This window comes from Phocoena phocoena, chromosome 13, assembly GCF_963924675.1.
Source record: "Phocoena phocoena chromosome 13, mPhoPho1.1, whole genome shotgun sequence".
Taxonomy (NCBI): Eukaryota; Metazoa; Chordata; class Mammalia; order Artiodactyla; family Phocoenidae; genus Phocoena; species Phocoena phocoena.
Window position 1 is genome coordinate 24,190,810 of NC_089231.1, and position 23,850 is coordinate 24,214,659.

At 51.2% G+C, this 23,850-nt stretch overlaps 1 protein-coding gene across 1 annotated transcript in view; it reads left to right on the forward strand.

The window, feature by feature from the left end:
• Positions 1 to 23,850, forward strand: part of MYO5B (myosin VB) — a 230,899-nt gene that overhangs the window by 183,677 nt on the left and 23,372 nt on the right. Inside the window, exons 22-28 of the mRNA XM_065889991.1 lie at positions 3,788 to 3,872; positions 4,651 to 4,799; positions 5,916 to 6,035; positions 7,880 to 8,020; positions 14,048 to 14,113; positions 17,287 to 17,526; positions 18,601 to 18,701. Coding sequence (XP_065746063.1) covers positions 3,788 to 3,872; positions 4,651 to 4,799; positions 5,916 to 6,035; positions 7,880 to 8,020; positions 14,048 to 14,113; positions 17,287 to 17,526; positions 18,601 to 18,701 — 902 coding nt within the window. The remainder of the gene's footprint in view (positions 1 to 3,787; positions 3,873 to 4,650; positions 4,800 to 5,915; positions 6,036 to 7,879; positions 8,021 to 14,047; positions 14,114 to 17,286; positions 17,527 to 18,600; positions 18,702 to 23,850) is intronic.

Consider the following 23,850-nt stretch of genomic DNA (forward strand, 5'->3'; position numbering starts at 1 on the left):
AGCCCAGAGCTACATTGTGTCCCCAAACATTATCACTCGTAAAGGCAGTTACTTAGCTGAGGCATTTGTTTCATTTAACTTACCAGGGACTAAACTAGCCTGATTTACACCAGTGTTGGTTCTGATGATCTGTCCCCAATCACCTTTTAGAGGTAAGAAACACTCCCAAAAATATTGCCTTGCAAGAGTTAAAAGACCCCTCCACCAAAAAAAAAACGGAGCTGCTGAATGATGCTTAATGAGCCGCCACAGCTGGCGAGGGTGCTATTTATCACCTGAGAGGACACACCTGCCTGATTCTGCGTTGTTAGCGTCTCCCCCTGCAGCCTGCGTCCCTGACAACAAAAGGAAGGCCATTTGGCTGCAGAAGTTTGTCACCCACCACAACGGCGGCCAACAAACTCTCCATATGCTAGCTGGTTGGGGAGACCAAAGTGTGATTGGGGGAGCGCTCTCTGCCCCCACCTGGGATGTGGAGCTGAGATGGGGCCCATCCCTCCTGCTGTGCGCCTACCTCCAGAACTGCTCAGGCAGGAAGAAAAGCAAAGCTCCCCAATGCCACTTTGATGAATGGCTTAGAATAACAAAGCTGAGTTCATCAGAGGCCTGTCTTTTGGAATCAAAGCCTTGGAGGGAGACGGGGGAAAGAAATGAGGTGCCCGCACAACAGCAGATTTTAGTGGGTACACGCTTGTCACCGTGGCTGCCCCGCCAGCTGGAGTCTTGGCTGAGATTTTAGATCACAGGTGGTTGCGATGGAGCTTCTTGATCTTCGCCTGCATTCGGAGGAATGGCGGTGTCAGGTCCAGCCTCGTGGGGGTGGCATGCGCCCTCTACTGGGCAGACGACACGCTCCACTTCAGAGGGACATTGCCGGCCTGTAGGATGCTCAGAGGACAGTCATGAGCACTGAGTGATCCTGGAAGCCGTCTCAGGTGCCCACCTGCTCTGTGAGCTGCCCGTGTATACAGAAGGTGGTTTAGGGAATGGAAGGCCTAGTTCCATGGAGGGTCTGGTTACCTCACAGCCTGATCTGAGCAGCCACCCACCCCGGTCCACTGGTTCAGGGGTTGCAGTCTTGCTTCTCCGAGGGGGACTGGAGTCCTGCCCTCCTGACTGTGGCACCAGGTGGAGCTTCACTCTGGCTGCACCCTGGGTGGGCTTTTTGTTGTAGAGGTTCACACCACGTGGTTTCTTCTGTTGGTTGTTTTCAGTTTGACTTGTACACCTAGAAAAGGGAAAGCTATTTTGAGTATTTGCCAAGCTAATTTAAAGGCACACATGAGGTCATTGGGTGGTGAACTGCGTCCAATAACAGCAAATTAGATGAATTTAAAGAGTGCTTTTTTCCTGGCCTCCTGAGCCAAATTGAATTATTTGATTAAACAAGCTCATGTCTTCTAGATGTTTTAGTCAACTATAAACACATTTAAAAAAACAAAAAACAAAACACCCTTTAAAGGAGTCCTGATTTTTGCATGAGGAGAGCTTAGGCTCCTTAACTGGATCTGCAGGGCAATTCATTCGTTCAACAAGCGTTAGGTGCCCGCGTCGGGCCGGGTACTGATGATGTGACAGCCTGGAACGTGGCCCCTGGGTCCTGCTGAGGCCTCTGGTCCAGGCTGAGCAGAGGGCAGGGCCGTAGCGCCAAGGCTGAGAAACCCTGCTTTACGGAAACCTGCTATGGCCCTTACCTGTTTTCTCACTGCCACCCACCTACCTGTTCCTCAGCCCTGCTAGGCTGGGCCCTCTCTGTGGGCAGCTACCTTGAGTCTTGTTCATTTTGCATCCCCTAGCCCCTGGCAGGGCTCCTGGTACAGAGAAGCACATCAGGAAGTGTGTGATGGATGAGTGACAGCCTTGCCCTCTGTCACCCCCTGGGCCAGAACTAGGCTTCGCAAGTGGGAGCCTTTGATGATAAAACAGCGTCCATCCCGATGCTTTTTCTTTTATACTTTGCCCTCACCACCAAGTCAGGTTTGCTCTCTGTAGACACGAAACATCAGTTGTGTTCATTATAATAAAAAATAAATTGTCGACGAAGATAACAGTTTGGTATAATTAGTTACATGAGTGTATACATATTTACCAGCCTTATCTCATTTGATATCCTGTGGGGGGGCAGAGCATGGTCCTTTGCCCGATCCTCCATAGAGAGAGTTCCTGACCATGAAGGGGGTAATAATCTACTTGGTGGGAACGGGTCTGCTGAATATAAAGACGTAATGCCAGCGGTTCTCGCCCTAGAGTAGTGTCAGCATTGCACTCACTAGTCAGAGCCTCATTCCTGTAACTCTCAGCAGCACGTCCGCAGATGAGCTGACGAGGGAAACTGAGTCCATCTGAACTGAGGTTGCAAAGGAGCTGCAGTGTCCCGTTGCCGGGATGGGACAGTGTCCTGGAAGGTAGTTTCGAGCCACATTTTGAAGGAGATTGAAACCTCCTTGAAGTTTGAAGGAGTTGGGTCATGTTAATGGAGGGTTAACAAATGGCTTGGACCTTTTGCAAGCCTCTGCCAGTACTGTGTGTCTGCTCTTCTCTGTAAGGATCCTTAGAGAGCACGCCACCTGCAGACTATCAGCAGCTCCCCAGAGGGGCCAAGGCACCTAAGTGGGAGCCACTGCCTTCTGAATTCCGAAGGGGAGAACAGCAGACCTCAGTCCTGGACTCCAGCCTCGTTGCAGTTCTCTCCTGACCCCTTCTACGTGATGCTGGGGGTTGGGGGGAGCAGTTCTCTTAACTCACCTCCTGGTGCCTTAAGCTTATCTTTAAAGCCAGGAGGAAGGGCAGATGGCATTGAAACATAACTAGTTGGAATTCAAACCTCTCCAAGGCTTCTGCCCTTTAGCCAGCATCCCTGGGGCCTCCTTTCCTGCTTTTCCTGCCACGGGGTCTAGCAGCATTTCAAGGGAGTGCAGGTGGGTCCTCTGGGATCTGTGTGATCCTCTCTCCCCCTGGATTCCATGCCACAATCTGCTAGGTAGCAATTCTGGTAGGTCACCATCTAGTCTCAGCTACTCTGCACAGGCTGGTTATCATGTGTTCTGTTATTGTACTGAGGATGGCATTTTGAGGCTCTTTCTACACAGGTTGGGAAGAAGCCTCACCCCAGTAGGTCATAAAATGTACCAAAGATAGCCAGAACCGATTTCTTCAACCAAAGGGAGCGAGGTTGTTTATGCTCATCACTCAGACCAAAACCTGGAGCCTGTCTTATGCTCATTTTTTTGTCTTTTGCCACACCTAGCACAGGGTACTGTGCTTAGGAAAACAGCAGCTTCACTGAACATAATTCACATCCTCTAGTTGAAAGTCAATAGCAAGGCTCCTTCCCTTCCCCAGCATCTGAGCTGTGCGGGTCCCGTGAGACACACATGGGCAGGGGTGGGTGAAGACCAGGGGTAATTCTTCATTGTGAGCTTTAGGCTTTCCTGAGACTCAAACATGAGAGCTTAGAATTTACCAAGACACGGAATTAAATACAAGAAGGCCAGTTATCATTGTAAGGTCCTGAACACAGCATATGACCTTGGCGTAGACTTTTCTTGAGGTTTCTGTGGGCATTGCAAAACCACAAACAGTGGTAAACTCATCTGCCTTGTTCTAATGGTATTTTTCTTTCAGTGTACAATTTTAATCCCCAAATGAAAGCAGCTTTGGCCGATTCAATTTTCTTTAGTAAAAAGAGCATTTAAACTTAACCAGCTGAAGTTCAGACCTCACAAAAGGAGCCTTTCCTCTGCCCGGCTTCACAGGCAAATATTCTTCCCCCTGCTCTCTCTTTCAGCGAGTTGCAGACCTGGAGCAAGAAAATGCCCTCTTGAAAGATGAGAAGGAACAGCTTAACAACCAAATCCTGTGCCAATCTAAAGGTAGGTACCAAAGGGCAGGACTTTTCATTTTGGATTTTAAGTTCTTTTCCACACGAATTTTCCCCCAAAGATTTCTACGAAGCGTGTAGTTAGTCCGGATGCTGCAGTGGGGAAAGGGTTTCATCAGGAGAGAGATGAAAAAGAAGGGTGATCTTTAAGATCCCGCGACATTTGGTTTCAGGAGTTTTAATCACCTGAGCGCACAGACTCACCCAGCATGGTCTTTAACTGTTTTAAATTTCCCTTTAAGAATTGTTTCTTTCCACTGATACGAATCAGAAGTTTTGGTGGGAGAAAAGCCCACCCATGTTACCTTTTTGCCTCCCCTCCTTCCCCCCACCTAACCTGCGGCCGTATCTCCTCGCATCTCCTTTAATCTCTCTGCACAAGAACCTGAAAGACCAGGAATAAGGAAGAAACTCTGGAACAGAACCTGGGTTCTTCCAGCATTGCTGCCAGCAGTTGCTATGACAGTTGTTGTAAGAGAGAGTCTGGCATGTTAGCCGAGCGAGTCGTCCTGTGTGCAGCCGGCTTCTCTCCCCAGCCCCTAGGGGCAGAGTGGGCTTTCCCCCGCTCCGAAGACTGCAGCCGAGCCTTGGGAGCAAACCTCCCTGGGCTCTGCAGAGGGTGAAGTCGTTGAATAAACTCGCCAAGAATCTGTGTCGTGAGCTTGTTGTGGGCAGCATTTTAACAAGAGTTTAGTCGGCAGGCACGAGTGCTCACGCTCGAGGGGAAGCCATGCCAAGCAGACGTGCAGCTCCGTGCACTTGCTTTCCAGATGAACTTGCCCAGACCTCCGTCGAGGAAAACCTCCTGATGAAGAAGGAGCTGGAGGAGGAACGCTCCCGGTACCAGAACCTCGTGAAGGAATATTCCCGGCTGGAGCAGAGATACGACAACCTCCGGGACGAGATGACCATCATAAAGGCAAGGAGGGCAGTCCTTCCGCCCACCGGCTTCGCAGCCCTTGTTCTCGCGCCGCTGCCCCTGCAGTGCCGTCTGGCACAGCGATGCCCGGTGATCCGTGCTGCACGAACAGTGTCGCCTCCCCGTGTCAGTTCTCACCCCTCCCGCGGGTAGATCTCACACGAGCAAGTAGCTGGGCAGTGAGTCCTTCCCAAGGGCAGCTCCTTTCCCAACTTTGGGGTCTTATGAAGATCTCGGTTAGGACTTGAAGGAAAATTCCACCCACGTAAATGTGTTCTCTTTCTTGTTTCCTACTCTGGGAGAATCCCTGTGTGGAAACAGGAATGGCGTGGGGAGCACAAGCTGCGGGGGGGCCTGCAAGGGTCTGACGGTTTCTCCTAACCCTCGATGCCACACAGATACAGGGGAACGTTCTCATGTTTCACGATTTGTCATTCTCTTTTACCCCATGTAACTATTCCCTCCAAAAAGGCGTATTCAAACGAGACTGAATAAGTTAATCGCATAGGACCCACGAAGAGAAGCTGAGTAGGAACATATATAGAAATCTAAAATTTTCCTACCGAGATCAGTTTTTACTCTCAGCGCCCAATCAGATGCAAGGGGGGAAAAGAGTCATTTTTAAGTGAACAGTATAGATGATAAGCTCTATTTCTAATATGCTTACTATTTTCAGAAACAGAATTGGTGGAGTGCAGGTTGAAGCAGGGGCCTTGAGGGGCCGGTGTGCAGTGTTCTCTTCAAGAGGGAGGCGGTGACAGGACTGTCTGTGTACTTCAGGCTGTTTGGGGATTAAGGGTCTTTTCCCCAGGACTTTTCAGAGAAATTGGCCCAATGTTAGGGGTTTGCATTTCATTTACAGGGAACCAGACCCGCTGTAGAGCTGTGTTCTCTTCCAAGTGTCATTTTTTTGCTTAGCTGGACGGATGTAAGAACTGTAGGTGAAATTTCTCGTGGGAACAGCTCTGTTTAGCCGTCGTTCCAAGAAACAGTGGTACTTATTCTTGTTGACAAAGGAGGCAAAAGTCCAATTCTAGAATGTACTGTTATTTGAAAAATAATAGTTCTTGTTAACATTCGTTCATTATGTGTTTTCACATGTTTCTCCCTAAACAGCAAACCCCAGGCCACAGGCGGAACCCATCAAACCAGAGTAGCTTAGAATCTGACTCTAATTACCCCTCCATCTCGACATCTGAGGTCGGAGACGCAGAAGATGCCCTCCAACAGGTGGAGGTGAGTAAGACAGGTTCTTGGCTATTTGTCTGTGCTCCAGTGGGAGGGTCTGTGACCTGTGTGCAGCTTCCGCCACCAGCGCTGTTCTGTTTCCGGGACCACAGTTCCCCGGGCTCATTCCTGACAGCAGGGTCACTTGAACTGCGGTGGACTTATAGACGGTTCTCTGGAGTTAATATTTACTGTGCAAGGCAATACATTATTGTTCCCACTCTCCATAAAGGAAGATCCCTGATTCCTCTTGCAAAACTGAGGACCTGTTGCAGAGAGGTGAAATAGCTGGAACAGCTGAGTCATTAAAAGAGATATAATTTATCATCCCCATTTAGTATCACAGCACATATAGTAATATCAACAAGAAAATTTCCCTTCCTGACTTAGAAAGCTGGCTAAAACTCAGAGGACAGCAACGAATATTTGAAAGAACAGATATTTGCTGAACGAAATGTATCTTTGTCGGTAATAGCCTCTTAGAGTCACACAGCGGTCTTTATAGTCTGTGTGTAATTTTATTAAAGGTACAAAGACACACAGTTTTTCCTCTGGCATTTGAAAAGCAGAAAATCACAAGCACGTAAAACCGTATGAAGCACATGAAGATAGATGTGGAAGAGGGACGGTTATAAAAACAAATGTGCTTTGATCACATCCTTGTGCCAGGCACTGCTGGCGGGTACTGGAGAAACAGGTGATCGAGCCAGAGAAGGTCCCTGCCCTCATGGAGCTTGTCTGATGGAGAGTTAGACACTAATCATTTGATGGAAGAAGCTTATAATACAATTGCGAGTACCGTTAAGTGCTGTAAAGGAAAGTGAAGGGTGGTGAGAGATGGCGAGTGATGGAATAAAGGGTGGAAGGATAGAAAAGGAGGTCCTCCAGGTAAAGGTCTGTCTGCTGTACAGTTTGGTGTGGTTTGCTGCCGGCTGTATGTACTTAGTAAGCATTTAATAAATGCTGGCTTAAGGCCCTTGGTTTTGCTTTGCAGTCTCCTGAGTCTGGGTCCCAGAGGCTTTGGTCAGCCTGAACTCCAGATGCACCACCCAGGTGTCTGTATATGTGACGGTTTACCTGCAGGCATAAGCACTTCCATCAGTGGATTTATGGTCTTCCGGGAAGCTGAGGCTGGTTCTTGGGATTGGCCAGAGCAGCATTCATTAAGTCCTGGCTGAACCACATTATGTTGTCCCTTATGTACAAACATACTTTTAAGATCCGTGTGGATATGCTTGTGCCGATACACGTCTGTCCATGCACACCCACACGTGACAGACCCTGGAGGACAAACCCAGGCATGAATCTGAAGGAAGAAATCTCCTGGGAAATTGATGCTGCAGGATCTGTTGGATGAACGGGTTCCCTGGCAGGACAGGCACTGATTTTGATTCAAGGTGCAGTCAAGTGGTATTCGACAGCACATTTAACGGCGATTAGTAAGCGCATTGATCCTTCCTCAGGAAGCATTATATCCTGAGTTTTACAACTTCTCTGTGTGAGACCATTTTCCAGAAATGAGCTCTTTTTTAACTTCCAAATAAAAAGGCTGTGTCCTTATCCATTTGTTCCTAGAGTATATGATTGATCATCTTACGTGGCTCACACAGGAGGAATATAAGTGGCTGAGACTCAGATGTTACGCAGACAGAAAATGAGCCTGGAGCACCAACTTTAATATGAGAATGATAGTTGGTTGGCATTGGCTTTGTCTCAGAGGCGTGGATTGATGTTTGGGAGGGAGAGGGAGGACAGACGGCCGACGGAGACAGCTGACCCGGGGGGTGCCGTGCGCTCCTAAGGCATCTGTGCTATTAAAACCTCTTCTTCTTGCTCCCTGTCTTCCTCGGAAGGAAATTGGCCTGGAGAAGGCGGCCATGGACCTGACAGTCTTCCTGAAGCTGCAGAAGAGGGTGCGAGAGCTTGAGCAGGAGAGGAAGAAACTGCAGGTGCAACTGGAGAAGAAAGAACAGCAGGATAGCAAGAAAATCCCGGTGCGTGAAGGAGCTGCGAGCCCGCAGGGCCGCACCCTGAGGGTGCTGGCGTCAGAATGACCCAGCTCACTCCTGCCAGGGCTCACGGGGTCAGGTGTGACCACGAGAGGTCGTGCTGGGGCTGGGTTTCAGGGAAGAGCTTCATCTTGTCTTGATGGCATATTGAATCTTCTCTGCAAGCACCCACATCACGCCAGTCGGACAGGAGTCAGCTTCCCCAGTACCTTCAGGGTAAAGGATTTCCAGTGGTGAAGCCAGCAGGGAGCCTGTGTCATTGTCACCCCCTTGCAAAGAGAACCAGGGCGTAATTAGAGTATAAACACAGTTGACCTTCGAACAACTCGGGCTAGGGGAGCCAACCCTCTGCACGGTTGACAACTCACCTGTGACGTATAGTCGGCCCTGGTTCTGCGTCTGAGGATTCAACCAGTCACAGATTGTGTAGTGCTGTAGTGTTTACTATTGAAAAAAGTGCACGAATAAGTGGACCTGTGAGTTCAAACCCATGTGATCCAAGGGTCGACTATATAGGCGAAAGTCAAATCTTAGAGAAAATCGATGCCTGTTTGTACCTGGAATCTGGTGTGGACTTGAGTTTAGTCCCGTTGGGTCAGGGGCAGACCAAGTTTGCAGTCACGCAGGACTGCAGCCTCGCCTCGCTCTAAATTATCATCAGTATCTTGGGTCTTGCAACGATATTTTTTGAAACCTTAGTGTCCCCGATGTATCAGTCCATCCCAAGGACCCACGGGGCACCTATGCTATGAAACCTTAGTGTCCCGGATGTATCAGTCCATCCCAAGGACCCACGGGGCACCTATGCTATGAAACCTTAGTGTCCCGGATGTATCAGTCCATCCCAAGGACCCACGGGGCACCTATGCTATGAAACCTTAGTGTCCCGGATGTATCAGTCCATCCCAAGGACCCACGGGGCACCTATGCTATGAAACCTTAGTGTCCCGGATGTATCAGTCCATCCCAAGGACCCACGGGGCACCTATGCTATGAAACCTTAGTGTCCCGGATGTATCAGTCCATCCCAAGGACCCACGGGGCACCTATGCTATGAAACCTTAGTGTCCCGGATGTATCAGTCCATCCCAAGGACCCACGGGGCACCTATGCTATGAAACCTTAGTGTCCCGGATGTATCAGTCCATCCCAAGGACCCACGGGGCACCTATGCTATGAAACCTTAGTGTCCCGGATGTATCAGTCCATCCCAAGGACCCACGGGGCACCTATGCTATGAAACCTTAGTGTCCCGGATGTATCAGTCCATCCCAAGGACCCACGGGGCACCTATGCTATGAAACCTTAGTGTCCCGGATGTATCAGTCCATCCCAAGGACCCACGGGGCACCTATGCTATGAAACCTTAGTGTCCCGGATGTATCAGTCCATCCCAAGGACCCACGGGGCACCTATGCTATGAAACCTTAGTGTCCCGGATGTATCAGTCCATCCCAAGGACCCACGGGGCACCTATGCTATGAAACCTTAGTGTCCCGGATGTATCAGTCCATCCCAAGGACCCACGGGGCACCTATGCTATGAAACCTTAGTGTCCCGGATGTATCAGTCCATCCCAAGGACCCACGGGGCACCTATGCTATGAAACCTTAGTGTCCCGGATGTATCAGTCCATCCCAAGGACCCACGGGGCACCTATGCTATGAAACCTTAGTGTCCCGGATGTATCAGTCCATCCCAAGGACCCACGGGGCACCTATGCTATGAAACCTTAGTGTCCCGGATGTATCAGTCCATCCCAAGGACCCACGGGGCACCTATGCTATGAAACCTTAGTGTCCCCGATGTATCAGTCCATCCCAAGGACCCACGGGGCACCTATGCTATGAAACCTTAGTGTCCCGGATGTATCAGTCCATCCCAAGGACCCACGGGGCACCTATGCTATGAAACCTTAGTGTCCCGGATGTATCAGTCCATCCCAAGGACCCACGGGGCACCTATGCTATGAAACCTTAGTGTCCCGGATGTATCAGTCCATCCCAAGGACCCACGGGGCACCTATGCTATGAAACCTTAGTGTCCCGGATGTATCAGTCCATCCCAAGGACCCACGGGGCACCTATGCTATGAAACCTTAGTGTCCCGGATGTATCAGTCCATCCCAAGGACCCACGGGGCACCTATGCTATGAAACCTTAGTGTCCCGGATGTATCAGTCCATCCCAAGGACCCACGGGGCACCTATGCTATGAAACCTTAGTGTCCCGGATGTATCAGTCCATCCCAAGGACCCACGGGGCACCTATGCTATGAAACCTTAGTGTCCCGGATGTATCAGTCCATCCCAAGGACCCACGGGGCACCTATGCTATGAAACCTTAGTGTCCCGGATGTATCAGTCCATCCCAAGGACCCACGGGGCACCTATGCTATGAAACCTTAGTGTCCCCGATGTATCAGTCCATCCCAAGGACCCACGGGGCACCTATGCTATGAAACCTTAGTGTCCCCGATGTATCAGTCCATCCCAAGGACCCACGGGGCACCTATGCTATGAAACCTTAGTGTCCCGGATGTATCAGTCCATCCCAAGGACCCACGGGGCACCTATGCTATGAAACCTTAGTGTCCCGGATGTATCAGTCCATCCCAAGGACCCACGGGGCACCTATGCTATGAAACCTTAGTGTCCCGGATGTATCAGTCCATCCCAAGGACCCACGGGGCACCTATGCTATGAAACCTTAGTGTCCCGGATGTATCAGTCCATCCCAAGGACCCACGGGGCACCTATGCTATGAAACCTTAGTGTCCCCGATGTATCAGTCCATCCCAAGGACCCACGGGGCACCTATGCTATGAAACCTTAGTGTCCCGGATGTATCAGTCCATCCCAAGGACCCACGGGGCACCTATGCTATGAAACCTTAGTGTCCCGGATGTATCAGTCCATCCCAAGGACCCACGGGGCACCTATGCTATGAAACCTTAGTGTCCCGGATGTATCAGTCCATCCCAAGGACCCACGGGGCACCTATGCTATGAAACCTTAGTGTCCCGGATGTATCAGTCCATCCCAAGGACCCACGGGGCACCTATGCTATGAAACCTTAGTGTCCCGGATGTATCAGTCCATCCCAAGGACCCACGGGGCACCTATGCTATGCTTAGCATCGTGCCGGTGCCGGACTCCCAGTAGGTGTTCAACGTGTTTATTAAATGAAGGAGATACAAACAGAGGAGAAATCCCCCCATTGACTAGATTGTAAATTCGAGGAATGTGTAATCTAGGTCAGGAGGACCAGACATAACACGGGTGAAGAATAAAAACTCACATTGGTAGCGCTCAAATAAATGCCAGGTTGAGTACAGACAGGTTGGTGCTGTAGGAATAGAGAGCAAGTGGTCCTCCACTTGCTATGAGGACCGCTTCTAATGGGATATGAGGCCATTTCAGACATGGATCACATCATTAACTGACCTCACTGTGGGTTTGTGAAAGGCCTTGGGTCTGTTCCCAGGCTTGAGTTGCCCCTTGCGGGGTTCGACCCCCTCCCTGCATCCTCAGCTCTACCCCCACCCCACCCCTACACACTTTCTCCTTTTGTAACACCCGACTTCCCTTTCCAATCAAATGTGATACAGATGTTGATCGGTATTACTGGTAAATTCTTGGGGTTTTTCCTGAGCAGTAAGTGGGGAGGTAAATCTTGCTGATGGATTCAAATCTTTCAGGTGGATTAGATTCAGAATGGAGGGTGAAAGGATTAGGTTTATAAATGACTCATTCAATTAGAAGAGAATCTGCCCTGACAGGCGAGCACAAATCAAATAGATGAAAAGCTGCACAGACATCAGACAATGCCTGACGTGAAAGTTCCTGGCCGCCCAGCTGTCCCTGAAGGCTCACTCGCCAGGCTCCCCGCTGCAGAAATGCCAAATAATTTTGGAATCTTTAGGACTTCTGCTTGTCTCGAAACCAGATAAAAAGGGGTATATCTTTCATTAAAAAATAATCACTGAGCAAAAGTTAGAACCGCAGGCTTGGCTCACAGCCCTGTAACGTGCACTGAGGATCTCTGTTTAGGAAGAATGAGCTTGTTTCTGCCAGAGTTTGGTAAGAAAGGCAGAGTATGGAATCCCTCTGCAGAAACCCTGAAACTGAGCTTTCAGAGATCCTGTTCTTGGATCTGCCCGGGGTCCCAAGAGAATTTCTGAGCCACCTAGGTCTTTGGTCTGGAGTGATATGGCCCAGGTCTTGGCTATAGAGAGAGGCCAGGCTCTGGATGAGGGATGACAGGGAGGTCCGTAGGGAGCCTGTCAGTGAGGGAGGCACCAAGCCTGCCATGAGGTGGGGCCTCTGGGACAGCCCATCCGTGTGTTTGACTTCCCATCCAGCTGACTCCCTTTCCCCGGGCCTGGCAAAGTCACCATGGCTATCAGGGGGATTCCAGTGGGCTGTCCACTTAGAAACATAACTGCTGGTCCACCCTAGGACAGCTCCTCGATTTGGATAGATGATCTCCATTTTCCAAGAACCTAATGCATTTAACAATAATCCATGGTCGTGTGGCAAGCCCATGCTACGTAGAACACAGGCGCAGGCCTCTCCCCAGGCCAGCGGGTCATGAGCTGGCCCTGAGTAGTCACATCCCCTACCACTGGGGATAGTGGGAGACGAAGCAGAGACTGGTAGCCTGGAGCGTCGCTTTCCCAGGTTGCAGACTGGAAACAGTGCAGCCAGTGTTGCAGGCCTTGACCTGGAAAGGGCTGCTCAGATCCAGCCCCAGTCTCCAAGCCTGGGACCCACCTAATCCAGCCACAGCTGGACTTCAGGTTGCTAGCACTGTGGATATCTAATTAAGCACTGTCAGATTTTAGCTCCAAAAACCCATCTTATTCAGGGGCTATCACTCACTACTTGAAATCACCCCTAGCAGTTAACCATTTGTGAAGGTGTTTCTACCCCTTCTCATTGGACAGGTCAAGTCCAATAGCTGCCAAACAGTGATAGGAGTCATCGGCTCGGCTGAGTCCTAATGGGCTAGCGTTCCCGTTGTTGCTATCCACACCCACCCGCTGTGGAGCTGTGAAGTCAGACAGCATTCATGGTGCTCCGTAGCGGGCCAGCTGTCACACTGCTTATTGTAGAGCCACATAGAGGAAGCAGGCTTCTCCACAAGGCGCTTAGAGTGACTTAGTTGGGAAAACAATACACATGTGCACACACATGCTTCCCCGCCCCCCGCCAAAAAAAACTGAAGAGGGGCTCTTAAACCTCATAATAAGTACATCATTATTATATGTTAACCTTCCTAATAAGAACACAGGTCTAACGGTGCTGGTTTCCTAGGACTACTGAAACAAAGTACCACGAACTAGATGGCTTAAAACAACATAACTTTATTCTCTCATAGTTCTGGAGACCAGGAGCCGACAATTAAGGTGTCAACAGGGCCATGCTCTCCTAAAGGCTTTTGGGGAGGATCTGCTCCATGCCTCTCTTTGAATGTCTGGGCTGCTGGCGGCCCTTGGCATTCCTCGACCTGCAGCTGCGTGACTCCAAGCTCTGCCTCCATCTTCAGTTCACGTGGTGGTGGGGGCGGGCCTTCTCCCCTTCCTATAAGGACACCAGTCACATCAGACAAGGGACCATCCTAATGCCCTCATCTTGACTTGATTATATCTGCAAAGGCCCTATTTCCAAACTGGGTGACATTCACAGGTACCAGGGCTTAGGACTTCGGTGTATCTTTTCGGGGACGTGGCTCAACCCATAACACAGTGTTATTTGTGTTCAACCTGTAGGTGCTTGTGAAGATCATGTGAATAAAGTTATGTAGGGGATGTGGGCAGGCAGGAGGGAGCTCCCTGGTGGCCTGAGGTGGTGAGCTGCATCTTGGCAGGAAGGAGGCGGACATACAGAGGGTGGGAGTGCCGGGCACAAGCAAGGGCAAAACAAGCTCGTCCTGACCGTGGTGGGAAATCATCCTGGGGAACAGCTGCCTTGCGGCCCGTGCTCACCTCCTTGCCTCTTCATCCATGCAGGCAGAACAGCCAAGCAGTGACTTAGATGTGGACCAGGATGCAGATCTAGCCTACAATAGTCTGAAGGTAAGATTCTTGGAAGACAAGCTTCCCTAACTCACCCTACGGAGGACGGATGATGGTGCTGGGCAATGGCAAGTCCAGTCCTGAGCTTCCGTCTACGCATAAGTGGAGCCGTAAGCCCACAGTTTCCCCTTCCCGCACTTGAGTTTCTTCATCTTTGAAGTGAAGGAAAATTTGTATTTACTCCAAACACCCCTGAGACAAAATGTATGAGTTTTCCACATCAAGCAATTCTCCAGTTCTCTGTGGACACCAACTAGGAGTCCTACAATTAAATTCAACTGTGGCACAAACTTCCGAGGGTTAACACAGACCCTGCTGGTTAGGGGCTCAGCCCCACAGGACTGCCCCCTCTTCAGATGCCAATCACATCGGTGGGTCCCCTGGACTCTGCTACGATCATGAGTTCCCATGCCCCCCTCCTCACATTTGATAATTTGTTTCAACGGTTCACAGAACTCAGGAAAGCATTTTACTTACTATTACTGGTTTACTGTGAAGGGTACAACTCAGGAAAGGCCAGATGAAAGGGGTGTGACACATGCGGGAGGGGACTCGGAGTGTCCAGCCCTCTCCAGACACCTCCACGTGTTCATCAACCGGAAGCTCCCAAACCCTGTCTATGAGAGGTTTTGTGGAGGTTCCGTTAACACAGGCATGATGGGGTTAAATCATTGGCCGTTGGTGTCTAACTCCATCTCCTGCCCTCCTCCTCCCCTTTCCTAAGGTCGATGGGTGGGCTGAAGGCTGCAGGGCTCTAACCCCAGGCTTGGGTCCTCTGGAAGCCCCCATCCTCCGAGAGTTACCTCAGTATAAACTCCAGCATGGTTGAAAGGGGCTTACGATGAATAACAGAAGACACTTCCCTCACCTCATCACTCAGGAAATTCCAAGGGTTTAGGAGCTCTGTGCCAGGAACCAGGGGCTAAGACCAAATACAATAGAAGATGTTCCTCTCACCTCTAACACTAGGAGGTTACAAGAGTTTAAGAAGCTCTTCCAGGAACCAGAGCCAGAGACCAAATACATATTTATTATTATGTCACATGTATCTTACCTACCTGATACAGTTTCAGTTAAAGTAAAATGTGCCAGTGGAGTGGACTCACTTTGAAAAACAATCCAGACCAGCATGGAGATATGTAAGGCCGAGGGCTCTCCCAGCATGTCCAGCAGGAGGTGGCCAGGTGGAGGGTGGAAGGGCTCAGGTCTGAGGACAAGCGGGCCCGCATTTACTGCAGCGATGCGGCAGGTGGGTGGGGGTGGGTGGGAGGTACAGAAAAGGGGCGTTAGATGGAGCATTCCCACTCCCCTGTCCTCTTTCCCAGAGACTTGGGAGTTGGGAATTTATCCAGTCTGCCAGGGCCACTCGAGCCTGGTCCCACTTACAGGACTGCAGATAACTCTGCTAACAGCCATATTGCTCAGGAGAACAGCCCTGAGTCATTCCCACAGCTTTTTGAACAACTGGGGCCACACTAATGGTATAAGAAGAGGGTGCTAGGTAGGTTTTTCTCTTTTGAATTATTGATTAGACTTACTTTCTCATGTGATATTTAAAAGGTTTAACACCTTCCCAGGGGCAGGGGAGTCTCTTGCTGTGATAAATGCCTGTTACAGGGCTTTCTGTACGCCATCCTTCAGCTTCCTTTCCTGAGGGAGGCTTAGCCCCAGAGGAAGGAAAGGAGCACGGGATCTTGTTAGGCTATCGGGACATCAATCTCACCCCTCATTTTAAAGATGATAAAATGGTCTATCCCCGTGGTTCTCTTAAGAGGGGTCCTGGGACCAGCGGCATCACTGGGATCATGCTAGAAATGCAGATTCTTGGGCTTCAGCTCAGACCTGCGGAATCAGCAGCTCTGTGGTGGGTCCAGCAATCTGGGTTTTAACGCACCCTCTGGGGATTCTGATGCCCACTCAACTCTGGTCAGAGCCAGAGGAAACTTCACCCACCATCTGGTCTCAGTCCCTTGAACCACACCTGAGAAAGCAAAGGTTCCAGGGGTACAAAGTTGTACGTCGAGCCAGAGTGAGGACCCAGGGCTCCTGCCTCCAAGCCAGTGCACCTTCATCAGGCAGTGCTGGCTTGTCCTGGGAGTGCACACTGCTAGCAGAAGGAAAATCACCCAGGCTCTGAGTGGTGTCTTAACTCCTGAACTTAATAACTAGACGCACCAGTAATCACCACACCCCAGGGCCCTTCTCATTTCTGCAGAATCACTTGTCTCCATGCCTGGTCCCAAATCTCCCAGAAATGACCACGTGTGTGGTGCAGTAGTGGGAAGGACCCTGGATGAGCCTTCTCTGCTCCATCCTCAGCTTCCTCGTTCATTAAGTAAAAGGGTTATACCTAGCTTTGTGATCCCGTGGCTCTGTGATAAATGTGTAACCAGTGCCCAGTTATCCATGTTCTTGGTTTTCTGTGGGAAATTTTGAATCCCATGTATTCCAGAGCCCTGTCAGCAATTTATGTGTAATTATCAGACTTTAAATTATCTGATTTCATCTCAAACGCACAGTTAAATATTTTACCTAGAAAATTTTAAATACACTCCAAAACTGAGTTTCAGTGGTATTTTTGACTCTGTCTACGGGCAGTGTTTTCTCTGCTAGCACTTGCAATTGACGGCTTTCCATATGACCAAAATAATGTTCTTGGTCTGTTCTCCAGAACGCTAGTCCATGTGATGCTCCTTAGAAGAAAACGGCAAGGAGGCCTCTCTAGACAAATAAGTTTAGGATATCAGGCATTTTATGTTCTCTCTTGGAAAGTCAAAAGATACATTAACATATTAGGGTTCCAGGAAGTCCTGTGTTAACAGCATGTTTAAAATTGTTAACCCAGCACTTCCACAAAGAAGGGTTTCATAGCCAAATACACCTAGAAATACGAACCCCACTGAATCACTTAGAGGATTGCGACCATACAGGCATCATGTCAGATCCTTGGCACCGATAACTTGGGGGTCTGGGTTCAAGTCCGGGCCCCAGCTTTGACCACTTGCTGACATAGTCAGAACGTATACTGTGTGTCCCGTCGTTAACAGCGGAAGGTTGCTCTTAGCTTCCCAGGTGGACGGGGCAGGTGGTTCAGGCAGGTGGAGGAGGAGGCCCCCCGGGGACGCTGCCCGGTCTCCAGGGAGTGATGAGTATGTCACTGGGCTGCCTTCCAGAGGCAGGAGCTGGAGTCGGAGAACAAGAAGCTGAAGAATGAGCTGAACGAGCTGAGGAAAGCCGTGGCCGACCAAGCCTCAGAGCACAGCGCCGCCCACGGCACCCCTGACAGCTACTGCCTCCTGCTGAACCAGCTCAAGCTGGCCCACGAGGAGCTGGAGGTGCGCAAGGAGGAGGTGCTCATCCTGAGGACCCAGATCGTGAGCGCCGACCAGCGCCGCCTGGCTGGCAAGGGCTCGGTGAGGAGAGGGCGGGGCATTGGGGCCACGCTAGGGGAAGAGGTGTTTTTCTTACGTTTCTTTACGCAGGAGGGCCTTCAACCTAAAATAGCAGAGTCTTTTAGAGTCTCCTCTAAAAGTAGAGCGAGGTACCTGCTGCCCTCCCAGCATGACTTTTCGCGGGAGACTGCTGGAAGTTTCTAGGATCTTTTGAAGTTACTCCGTAGGAACATGCTCAAAAGGAATGAGGCTCAGGCTTAGAGTAAACCTGGGCCACGGCCTGAGCAGCCCCCTTGGCCTGTTTTTTTCACCTCAGGTCTTGCCCCTTGCTATTTACTTTGTTTCCCGGGTAAAGAAAGTCTTCCCTCTCTCTCAGCTCTCCCAGGGTGACAAGTGCAACTTAGCGTTTGTTCCTAATGTTTCCCCCTCCTGCACAGATTGAGGAGCGGGCGGGAGGGGCCGGAGGCCACCTGGGCTGCTCTGGGCGTGGGCCCAGGGCGCGGGGGAGCTGGGGCAGGTGGGCAGCACTGAGTGTGCAGCATTCCAAACTAAGACAGATTTCAGTCATCTCCTCCGCCTTCGGGGAGCTTTCTCCTCCAGGGACACCATCCTTGCCTCTCCCTCCCCCAACTTCCCCTCCACCCTCTCTGCCTTTCACAGCCAGGCCTCTGACTGTGACTGTGATTCTCCCTGACTCTCCCAATGTGATTTTTTTTTTTTTTTTTTTTTCATGTACGCGGGCCTCTCACTGCTGTGGCCTCTCCCGTTGCGGAGCACAGGCTCCGGACGCACAGGCTTAGCGGCCATGGCTCACGGGCCCAGCCGCTCCGTGGCATGTGGGATCTTCCTGGACCGGGGCATGAACCCGTGTCCCCTGCATCGGCAGGCGGACGCTCAACCACTGCGCCACCAGGGAAGCCCCCAGTGTGATTTTTAAAAGTCACGTTCCTGCCGGGGATTAACCGCTGTTATCTGAAGCCTTCTGCTGCCTTTATCTTTTCCCAAAGGCTCGTTTTTCTCCCTCCGTGTATAGTCATTTCCTGACAATTGTTTGTATAACCAGAGTTATTTATTTTTTAATCTGGGATGTTCTAGGAGCCAAACATCAATGCCAGAACAAGTTGGCCTAACAGTGAAAAGCACGTGGATCAAGAAGACGCTATCGAGGCCTATCACGGGGTCTGCCAGACGAACAGGTGAGCCCCACCTTGCAGTCACTGTGCCTGGAGGGGGCGACAGGGAAGGAGCCCTGGCCAGCCTGGTATGTGAGGGCCACTCCTCAGGCACTGACCTCGCACTCAGCATCAGGGTGTTGGTTTTTATAGGAGATAAATGAGGAGGAGCGGACTCGGTGAGTCCCATGCGCTAAGGAAGCCTGATGTTAGCATCAGCGGGACTCCAGCGAGCACCCCTGGAGCATCCCGAACCCCGATCCTCTGAAAAGCACTGGGGAAGGGAGCTTCCCTGAGAGGTCTGACAGGACGAGAGGGAAGGACTGGCTGGGAGCGACTTTTCTCGTTGAAACGGAAGCAGGTGGCAAGTGAGCCCACCTGAGTGGTATCGGAGGGGCTGCTCCAGCTGTTTGCCCCGTCTACCAGCTTTACTCTGCCCAGCTGGTGGATGCACGCGACACTGGGCCCCGTGCCCCGGCATTTAAGACATGGAACCCAAGCCAGACACTGCAGAGATTGGATGGGAGAATGCGACCACTACCATATTGGCTAAAAGGAGATTTCCCTGGACTTTAGCCTGGACTAAATTCCAGAACTTTCCCACTTCTGGTTCCCCCTCAAGGGGGAGCTACGCAGGGTTAAGGCAAAAGAGAGTGACTGAGGGGGGCAGCGGGGCCCCGAGACGCAGGACAGAGCAGGGCCCCCGAGGTAGTACAGCCGAGCACTTGAGAGTGTGCACTGGGGTTCCGTTCGCTTACCAGCTCTTCAGGGACACTTCAAACGCTCAGTGCTTTGTTTCCTCACCTGTGAACTGGGGACGGTCAGCGCAGCCTACCACATAGGGTGACTGAGGTTAGGCGAGTTAGTCCGTGCAAAGCCCTCAGAGCAGTGCCTGCCCATGATAAGCACACAGTAAACATCAGTGTGGTTACAGCCCCTCTTATCACCTGTGCCTCTGTGGGCACTTGTAAAACCGGAGCTGGCCTTTTCCCTGGCTACCCGTCTCTCTTCCTGAATGTTGATCAATCATTAAGCATTTGTTTAAAATTGCTAAAAACAGCAGGTGCACCCGGAAAGTTGTCAGTAGTGGGCACTGGGAGTGCAGCATGGACCTGTTTGCGGGAGTGTCACCGAACGACGTGAGGACTTCCCGGGGCTTTGACTCCCGGATCTTCTCATCTGGCCCCTCTTTCTGCGGATGAGAAAACTGAGCTACTGAGGCACACGATGGGCCTGTAACTGAGTCCAGGTAGAATCCGAAGGCCAGACTCTCAGGCTGGGCTGCCCCCAGCCCGCTGTGTAGGTGATCAGAAGGTGAGGGTATTTGAGCAGGCCCCCAGGCCTGAATTTCCCAGGAGGAAATTCAGTTTCTTTCAAGAGGAGGGAAAGAAGGAAATGAAGGTGAATCTCTGAATGCCAAAACTGAGTCAAGATGTAGTCATTTTAAATCACCTTGGGTGAAGATAAGAAATGAGGTGAATAAGGAAAAGGAACACAGGTGACATTTAAACATTTTTTAAGAGGAAGAAGGAAACGGGGAACTTGGTGCTGACAAGCGAGTGTGCTTAGCTTTCTGACCTTCATGGACCGCCGCTGTCATCAGCCCCCTTTTTGTTCATCCAGATGGTTGTTAGGCATCCAGACCTAAGAATAGGTTTCCCAGGGGATGCTTAATACCCTGGGTTTGTCTTCCTTTGCAGCAATAATGATGATGGTGATAAAATAAAAATAGCTTTTCTTATGTCTTAAAATAATTCAGCTCCCAGCAAACCCAGGGTACAATAGGGAATTAAGAGCCTGTGAAACCCAGTTAAGTATAGAAAGGAGCCTCTGCCTCGGGGAAGGGAAGCCAGAGGCACTGGAACCAGTGCCCCAGTTGCCCCGCACCTGGAAATGACATTGGTGGGTTTGTCTCTCTTCCAATTCCTTGAATCCCAGCAGCAAGGAAGGACAGCAGTGGGTAGGCTGGCAGGGCAGGAGGATTAGGATGTGATTCCTGGAGCCCAGACAACGAGGGCGTCCTTTCCAACAAGGGCTGCTCCCTGCAAAGGTGCTTTGAAGACAGAGTTGCTTTTCCTGTAGTGGAGAGTGTTCTGGTTGAAATGTAACTTGTATTATGCGGGGATGATTTTGGAGTTGGGGCGATTGGAGAATCTATGGTCTCCCTAGAAAAACGTATACACTGAATTTTGCTTCGGTTTCTGGAGGGAGTACAGACACACACACCCCACCCAATCACAGCCCCTCTAAGAGTACTGGTCTCCAAGTTCAGAACTTTTTCACTTGCTAACTTTCATAGTTTATAGAGTTCTTTTTTGACCTTTGCAACTGTGCCTTTTGTTTTCAAATTTGGAGTGAGAAGCCAGTGTTGAGGGCCTGCTCTGAGAATAGCCACAGGAATATGTAGAGCACTTCTGCTTCCAAACGCTCTCTCATTTTCACATCTGGGGAACTAAGAGAAACCAGCAGCGTTATTACCATTTTATAAATGGCAGAACTAGGGTAAAGAGAAGGCTGGTCCGTGCCCCAGAGTTGGGCTGCAGCCGACAGGCTGGGTGTTTGGAGAGGCCGTCTTCTCAGGGCTGTCTGGAGCCAAGTGCCTCAGGGTCTTCCCGGGAGAGACGGACAGGTGGGCTGGGAGACAGAGGTTCCTGCTGCTCTCGGGCTGGCCTCGCCTCTGGGCGTGCACCCAGGTCACAGAGCTGCGTGGGGGCAGGGGTGTTGCCGGGGCTCAGGTCTGGCTCCAGGAACATGTTCCTTTCGCTGCTGGCCCGTTCCACCCAAGCCTTCCCAAATCTGTGGAACTCCAGAGCAAGACTTAGGGCGCATTCTTGGACCTTTTCTCAGGTCCCAAGAAACCTCCTTGCAGGCCCTCTCCACCCAGCAGGTGCTGGGAAACTACATGAGGCCCTGGGCACAGAGAGCAGGTTTGCTGTTGCCACCTGGGCTTGGGCAGCTGACCCTGGGGTTATTACTCACCCCCTAACGGGCCTGCGCAGGAGGATGGAGACCTGGTCTCACCAGGAAGGGGTATGTGCAGCCGCCTTAGGGTGGCTTGGAGTTTACGGTTCCTTTGGCCTTGAGCCCCAGCTGCTGCAGGCTGTCCTGCTGGGCAGGGCGAAGGAGAGGCAGCTTGACTCTGCTCAGCTTCTCTCACAGACCCAGCTCAGCTGCTCCTAGAAGCTCTCAGCTTTCTCCTAGGGGGTGATCATTCCCTTATCTTCCCCCAAGTTCTGTTGGTCCTGAGCCATCAGCACAACTTCTGTCTCCTGTAATTCCATGGCATAACCATATGTATCCATAAACGGCTCCCTCCTCTGTGGCCAGGCCTGTGGTCTCAGCATTCCTCTTGCTCCTGGTATTGGGGTTGCTGCCTCCCATTTCTCAGAGATCCCGAATCTCTTGTGCAGTTGGGTAGAAAATCTGGGTGGGAAGTAAAGAAATGAGAACATCCATGGAGCACAAAGCGGTCTTTGTAGAAATGGGACACCGAGCTGGCTGGAACTTTGCCTGTGTCTGTCCATGCGGCGGCAGGTCCTTCCGCTGGGCAGAGGGCCGGTTGTTGGGTCCTAGGTTTCACAGTCTCCACAGAGGGAAAGTAATATTATCCCAGGCCTTTTCTGGTGCGCGCCATTTCCAGTTTTAGGTTGTATACTGCCGATCTAGAAGAAACCTCTCCCATGACACAGCTGAGCACTTTCACTCACAGTGAAGGAGGAGGCCGGGGCCGCGTGGGTGATTGGCCCAGGCAGGAGCTCCCTAGCCGAGGGGAGCCGTTGCCTGGGCGCTGTCAGAGGCTCTGCCCGCTGCTTACTCTTGTGTGTGTCTCTGGCCTCTTTGGGAACAGGGCTCAGCACAGGGGCATATACACGGGAGGTTCTCCATGAATATGGGTTGGTATTAAGTTACATCAAGACTTAGCTTTATTTTAAAAAGTAATTTCCTGTGAGCTTGTTTGGGGGTTTCCTTCTCAAACCACTAGGGGGCGCTCCCTCACCGGCCCTCGCCCCCAGTGGTGTGGAGGAGGGGGAGGGAGACCCCTTCAACGGGAACAAAAGATGGGCCTGGGGTTGGTTGACTGGTTTTTTTTTCTTCTTCTTTTTTTTCAACATCTTTATTGGAGTATAATTGCTTTACAATGGTGTGTTAGTTTCTGCTTTATAACAAAGTGAATCAGTTATACATATACATATGTTCCCATATCTCTTCCCTCTTGCATCTCCCTCCCTCCCACCCTCCCTATCCCAGCCCTCCAGGCGGTCACAAAGCACCGAGCTGATCTCCCTGTGCTATGCGGCTGCTTCCCACTAGCTATCTACTTTACCTTTGGTTGTGTATATATGTCTGTGCCACTCTCACTTCGTCCCAGCTTACCCTTCCCCTCCCCGTGTCTTCAAGTGTGCCTGACGTCCTGAGCCCCATGGGACAGCTGGGCCGCACAGCACTCTAATCTTTGTGCACCATGCCTGGATGTTATTACAGAATTAGGAATGCTAACTTCCTCACAGCAGGTCTCAGCAGTACACGCGTGCCCCCCTGCAGAGGGAGTCTGCTGGGAGCCGTAGGAGTGCGGGGACCCTCAGAGGCTGGCAGCCCCTCCTCGTGGTCTGGGGGGCCAGCCAGCGTGAGGCAGGAAAGGGCTTGAGACCAAGGCCGGGAGACAGGGCACCTGCGTTCTAGCCTAGGTGTCAGTGTCAGGAGGTCATCTCCCCCTTGGTGTCCCTGCATACGTGGAAATGAGATAGTTGGAGGAAGGGATCCCCGAGGGCCCCTTCAGCAATGACACACCCACCTCTGGGCCCGACCCAAGGATGACCCCAACAGTGCCAGGAGTTATTCCCAGTGACCCACCCTCTGGGTTAAAGCACTAGCTCAGTAGATGCTAAAAGGCCCTGAGTTCAATGTAAGTGTTAACAGCTGGGAAGGGAAAGGCCTAAGCTATCGGCTCCCCGCTTCGCACAGCCCAGGCTATGTGTGGATTGGCAAGGATAATGGGACACACAGACCAGCTGAGAGCTAAGCAGGGCAGGGCCGGCAGAGTCTACAAGCAAAGGCAGTATCTGGAGAAGCCAGGCCTGTGTGAGGTCCCAGGGCAAGCACCCAGCCGGAGGGAGAACAAGCATTACCAGGAAGCAGAGGCCAGAGTGGCTCCCAAAGCATCCTCATCACTAGC